Consider the following 7,156-nt stretch of genomic DNA (forward strand, 5'->3'; position numbering starts at 1 on the left):
AATTGTAACAGGCCCAACTGTTATCATGCCATAGTTCTTGTCGTAAACATCAACTGAAAGAGATCCGTGGCGTAATATCCCTCTTAAAAGGAATTTGTCCAAATATTGGTGATGATTATCAGTATTTATTTATTCATTATTTTGCTACTATTTATTTTAAATCATCTATAGAAAAACTTATCAATGTATAATCTGCCTAATTGCACACTTTCAAATAAGGCCACCATCTGGCGACCCATGGTCTCTCGCACCTTGTTAGCCGATGGTACGCTTCACCAAGACTCGTATATTTATACACTGACATTTTATATAACTGGGACATTGGTGACTGGCGTAAATCAACATTCACGCCAAATATACGTCAAAATGTTCCACACTTTGACCCGAAAAAGCTAGTAAGAACACGTACACCTTTATGGATAACACCTGGTTTATTTCCTATAGCAACGTTGCGGAGTCGATTCTTACACCGTTATCAAGCCGAAAATCAAGAGTTGTTTAGAACTACGCCGAAAAAGCTGTGATCACATGACGAGTCTGAAATGACAGCTGTGTCTGAACGTGACAGCTGGATGAGTTCGATGTAGGTCAGGGGAACGTTTGTAACAGGTGACCTGGGTCAGTGTAAAGTTCGTCACAGTTGACCTGGCTTCGTCCGCCGTAAGCGTCCAGGTCACACTGAGAGTATCCATTACCTGCAATGTATGCAACTTTGGGTGGCTGGTTAGAATTCATTCCATGCCATAATTAGTGACTTTTCTTCTTTTTTTGACATCTATGTCATTTATTTCACATTAGGCGCCACGAATTAACACCATACCCTACCGGACCACGTGGCTGGCCTCACTGATCGTAGTAGGTGAAGGCTCAGTCGACATTAATAGGCAGAGCTTCTGATATTCCCTCTATCATTACATGGTCCATTTTCTCGTGTTTGTTTGTAATTTGTACATGAAACTCTAGCTCCTCAACATACTTATTAAATGTACAGATCATTTCAAGAATTTTACATTTGTACTCATAATGTTTTGCCTTAAATAGAAGATAAATGAGTATCGTTTCATCGGTAAACATACTCTTTTTCACCCAAATGACACTGTATCTCTGTAACTTTCAAATATGATATTTATTTATATATTCACTTTCATCCATTTAAAAAGAAAATACCAAAAAATGGAAGGACAGTATGACAGTTAAACACATAATGCTGTCTTGTTTCATGCACTAGCCATCTGTCACATTTATTACTGGTCTTGATAATTTTATCTTAATATACGTTACATGGAAATATACTGTGAAGAATTTTGAAGTGTAGTTGTCTATATTTGTTTTCGATTACCAAACCGTTGATATTTTCAAATTTGTATAAATCAATATCTACACAGATGTGGTGATTAGTGACTTAAGATACAATGTTTCTGCTAGATCAATCACATATTGTGTAAGTGGGGTAAACAGGAAAAGACAATTTGACAACAATGACTAAGTGAGTGAGTTATAATTTAAAGTCACATCGGGAGTATTTCAGCCATATCGTGACTTTCAAGGGTCGCACATAACAAATACATTTAAACTATAAAAACCTGCTAACAACGGACAGTAAAATAACTAGACTTATCACAAATCGATATTTAAAACTAAAAGGGAACCATAAAAGTAAATCGCTATTCATAATATATCATAAAAACGGGCTATTGATCGCCAGCAGCCAAAGTTAGACCCCCATACAAGAGACCGTGGGGATTTACGATACTTCTGCTACCTGCGCCCCGTCCCTTCAGCCTCTGGCGACTGTATGCAGTTTTAGCCAAAATCAAAATGACACATATTCTACGTTCAAGATAATGGTAAATATAGATATACTTTGAATGACATGGACTTAGGGGGGCAATAATTTTACGCTACTTCAACCACCATCGAGGGAACGACCACTAACAATCTCAGTCAATAATTATATACTGCCAACTTATAATTATGAATAAATTCAATTTCTTTTAAACATCCAAGAATTAAATGTGAACTAAGGTTTATGGATGAAACTTTGAAATATTGATTCCTTGTGATGGACAAATCAACACAGCCCAGAGACCCGTGAAGATCCGGGGTAGAATAGGTCTTCAGCAACCCATGCTTGCCGTAAAAGGCGACTAACGGTGTCGGGTGGTCGGGCTCGCTGTCTTGGTTGATGCATGTAATTGATCCCAATTGCGTGGATCGATTCTCATAATGTCAATCACTGGATTGTCTGGTCCAGACTGAATTGTTTACAGACCGCCGTCATATAGCTGTACTATTGTTGAGTGCGGCGTAAAACAACAAACCAAACCAAATCAACACAGTCAAGCAGGACATGCTTGACCGTGATTCCGTCGTCACAAGGGATACAGAATAGAGGATCTTCACCTTATATAAATATTCATGAGTACATATCTACTGAACTATATCTAGTGTGGCCAATACGACATTGACTGACAACCCAAGTAGAAGTAACAGATTGTTGGTTTAATTTCACTTAATTTATTTACACCTAACCTGGGTGTCCAACTTCTGTTACCTCAGATCCCGGATGTAGGATCCAATCACGGGCTTGTAATCATGGTATAGAATCAGTAGTGGTGTCACAGATTTGTTGACTGCTGCTTTAGCTTCAGCATCAGCCATTGTGTTACCAATGATGCTAACATGGCTGGGTAACCTTAAAAAAATATGTCGTATTGGAGTGCAGCCAGATTATTATATAGCTAAATAATTTCGATTAAAAGTGCATGTTTGCAAGATTGATTTTGATTGTATGAAGACAGGAAAGAGACCCTGAAATACATTATTTATACTTTGATATATTCTAGCGCTGTTACTTTTGCCTTTGATTCGGAACAGTTATCTGTTACTCGTGATGATATAGTCCTGGATCCAATGACAGTGGTGCTAGCAACTGCGTCACCGTCCTTGGATCCATCTGTAAATATAGATTTGTATGTATTGAAATGCTTCTTAATTGATTATATTCTTGCTGATAAATTAGTTTATTTGTTTCAGATTTCGTTAGTTTAGTTAATGTTAGGGCCAACTCCTGGCTTTATTAACTCCCATTGCGGAGAAGATAAAAGCCGAATGGGGCTATATTTCCAAGATTGTTTTGAGCAGCAGAAATATCAGATTGTATTCTTATTCAAAGTGGTGGAATGAGAGATGATTTTCGTATTGTAGAGATTTTCGTAAGGAGGATTCAAAGGTCCAGTCATATGGTGAATTGGATTTAGTAGAACATAATTAAGAGATATACTACAAAGATAATTTAATGCGACGTTGTTTAAGGGTCGGATGGCTCATTAGCCCCCACCTACAAACTATGAATAGGAGAAGTTCGGAAAACTTCTTTAATGCTTTTTATCCATAAATTGTGTCTACTTCGTCATCCGTAATGCCTATCAAACAATTTATAGTTCACCAAAGTTTCAGCCGGGGCTACTATCCACAGACCTTCGAATCGTAGACGTTGGGACAACGTGACATGGAAGCGGTAGGGCGTGTTTATAAAAAACATACATATACTTATCCATAATGTTCACTGAATGTTTTGTAGTTGGCTTTCTTCCACCCACGAATCAAAACCAACGCACCAAGTAATACTCTATTCCCTTTTCTCGCTTTTTCTAAATCTTTGTATACTTTTTGACGGTCTTGCTCGCTCGTAAAACCGACCTTTTAAGACCTCATCGTGGAAATCCATTTTGAGCAAATATATATTTTGACACATCGTAGGTTGGATGTAAACTGAATGCCACCTGTCTGGACCAAACTGTTTGTACTATTTTGAAATACTGTTCACCTGTCTGTTTATTACAGGTATATGTCACACGTTTACTTCACGCTTTGTGTAGTCGCTCCATTCATCAGTTTCTAACATTGATGGTTAGCCGAGACAGATGACAATTGTTTATCGTTTACCTCCGCATTCCAAGGTGATATCCACACACAGTATATTTCCCTCTGTGGTGGATTCAAACTGTACCTAAAAAAAGCTATAAGGATATGATTTACTATTCATTACAATTCAAATAATGAAAATGCGTATTGATCAAATATGAAATCGCTAGGGCTAGGTAAAATATTATTCCATTTAACAAAGAGCATTGTTTATTCCAAGTGACCGGCTTCATTCAAACACTGGGATTTCCCGTTATTGCCCCGCGCCTCTAAACACGCCGTTCTCACCTACCTATGGCTAAATCGCTGACTTTGTGTGCTGGCGTTGAGTTGCCTCATTCTGACAGTGTGGGTCCGAATCCCGGATGGGACTCAACCCAAAAAGTACGATAATCAGTACTTTACTGAGAAAGTGTTATACCAAATATAACATTTGTTACCTATGTTTTACCCTGACGCAATGGCTGTGTAGAACAAGAGATGCTACAGACGTCAGACGGCTGAAAATATTGCACCCCCATTCTTACTTCATCTAGTAGTTCTGCGCGCTCTGATTGGTCAATCTCACTTTGAGGCATAATGGATGCATTTCGACTATTGATGCAAGAACTGGGGCTGAGACGAGTCCAAATTTACTACCCGGGTACCCACACCGGCCCCGGGTACCCGCTGTTGGTGTCAAGAGATAGGTACAACATGTCCGAGTGGGAATATTTTGACAGTAGCCCTGGCAGAATGTATTTAGATACACGTATAAAACGATGTGGTCATGCATACACTGGAGTTTACTAAGGTTTTGGCTTTGTTCAAACATATTTAAGTCAGAAGGAACGTGTTCATAGTCATGAAGAAATGCAAACATTAGAGACTTAAAATTGTCGTGTAACCATGTAGTTATACAGTGATTTTTTTGGTCATGAAACAATATATCACGTGACTGACCACGGGTCCGGGTAGTCATGTGCATACCCGGGTCCTACTCAGTACCCATCCGACCCGGGTACCAGAGTTGCCCGTCCCAGCTCCAGCAAGAACCTACACCTATACTCATAAACTGTTTGATAGGGATTACTTTGATTAATACTGTAAAGGCAACGTTTCGATACAGATCCTTATACCGTTGTCAAGCAAGACTGAATGAGGAACACTGTACAGAATATATACAGTACGGTCGGTGTGGGCGTGCTTCCGGTAGACACTTGTTTGGATTCTGTTTGTTGGGGTTCTAGAGACAAGGACATAATGATTGTGGGTCTAGATACATCTTAGGTCAACCATCTTGTATGTTAGGGGGACGTTTAGAATGCCCTTGCCAAGTCAAAGTAAGTGTCTGAGTCTTTGGTGTATGAGACGAGTTTGCTATTCAGGCATGTTCGTCCATTTTATTTTCCAAGGAACTTATTTTAGGGATAAGCCCTCTGTGTTTATTTCTCCCTTTGTAACCCAGCCCAGGTTATTAACTCTTTACAGTGTAGAGTATATTAACCCTCAGGTGTTCATTGGTCATAGCCGACCTTTTGGGCTGTCTATGATCCTGTCAATTATCTTGTCAAAGTGCTCTTTTAGCTATCCTCTTGTGTTACTGTAATACCGTTGGTTAGCTAATCAGCTTGTATATTTGTTTTGGTTATATTAATCAATAATCGTTGTCAGTGTAAATTGGATTTTTGATGATTACTTTAATCAACTTTAAAGCAACTGAGAACGAAGCGACCTCAGCCAGACCTCAGCCAGACCTCAGCCAGACCTCAGCCAGACCTCAGCCACACCTCAGCCAGACCTCAGCCAGACCTCAGCCAGACCTCAGCCAGACCTCAGCCAGACCTCAGCCACACCTCAGCCAGACCTCAGCCACACCTCAGCCAGACCTCAGCCACACCTCAGCCAGACCTCAGCCACACCTCAGCCAGACCTCAGCCAGACCTCAGCCACACCTCAGCCACACCTCAGCCAGACCTCAGCCAGACCTCAGCCACACCTCAGCCAGACCTCAGCCACACCTCAGCCACACCTCAGCCACACCTCAGCCAGACCTCAGCCACACCTCAGCCAGACCTCAGCCAGACCTCAGCCAGACCTCAGCCAGACTTCAGCCACACCTCAGCCAGACCTCAGCCAGACCTCAGCCACACCTCAGCTAGACCTCAGCCACACCTCAGCCAGACCTCAGCCACACCTCAGCCAGACCTCAGCCAGACCTCAGCCACACCTCAGCCACACCTCAGCTAGACCTCAGCCACACCTCAGCCAGACCTCAGCCACACCTCAGCCAGACCTCAGCCAGACCTCAGCCACACCTCAGCCACACCTCAGCCAGACCTCAGCCACACCTCAGCCACACCTCAGCCACACCTCAGCCAGACCTCAGCCACACCTCAGCCAGACAAAACAGATAGCCAACGTGACCTGAATAACCTACAAGATCAGGTTACGGGGAATACACCCGCTATTGTAAACCTAGCCACGAGAACTTGCAACTTAAAGAATCGGTCGTACATCAAAGATGTAGGTCGATAAGAGATAATCTTATTTTTGGCAACATCCCCGAAACTGAAATTACCCCGACATTTGAAAGTTCAGAAGCGATACTCTGTGAGCTCTCCCTGTCTAAATAAAACTTAGACTGCCAGGACCTAAATTTAAGAGGGCCCACGGGATTGGGCGCCCCCGTCATCCACAACGGTCAGGTAAAACAGTGAAACCACGCCACCTCATAACTAAATTCATATATACAACTGAGAGGGACACAGTTTAGAAGGCTAGAAGACAATTAAAACGAACTTAATTTTTCATTGCTGAGTAATTTCCTGAAAATGTCAATAGTTACAGAAGTGATGACGCTGAGAGAGGCAAGAAAGAACAATAAAAGAGCTTACATGACGGTTGACAAACCGTGTAGATAATGTGTTGCCACCCCCCCCCCCCCCCCCCAGCCCTACCGGGTACAAGAGCCTGTACCTAACACCAGGTATAGATAGGATTTTGGTTTGGTTTGTTGTTTTACGCCGCACTCAGCAATATTCCAGCTATATGATGGCGGTCTGTAAAAATAATCAAGTCTGGACCAGACAATCCAGGGATTGATATCATGAGCATCGATCCACGCAATTGGGATCGATGACATGCATCAACCAAGTCAGCGAGCCTGACCACCCGATCCCGTTGGTCGCCTTTTACAACAAGCATAGTCGCCTTTTACGGCAAGCATGGGTTGCTGAAGACCTATTCT

General features: G+C 41.8%; 1 protein-coding gene across 1 annotated transcript in view; it reads left to right on the forward strand.

The window, feature by feature from the left end:
- Positions 1 to 6,156, forward strand: part of LOC125384132 (mediator of RNA polymerase II transcription subunit 15-like) — a 28,598-nt gene extending 22,442 nt beyond the window's left edge. The window contains exon 2 of the mRNA XM_048402564.1: positions 5,623 to 6,156. Coding sequence (XP_048258521.1) covers positions 5,623 to 6,156 — 534 coding nt within the window. The remainder of the gene's footprint in view (positions 1 to 5,622) is intronic.
- Positions 6,157 to 7,156: the final 1,000 nt, after the last annotated feature.

The sequence above is a fragment of the Haliotis rufescens genome, unplaced genomic scaffold (assembly GCF_023055435.1).
Source record: "Haliotis rufescens isolate VD_foot unplaced genomic scaffold, xgHalRufe1.0.p SCAF_27, whole genome shotgun sequence".
In the NCBI taxonomy this organism is placed as follows: domain Eukaryota; kingdom Metazoa; phylum Mollusca; class Gastropoda; order Lepetellida; family Haliotidae; genus Haliotis; species Haliotis rufescens.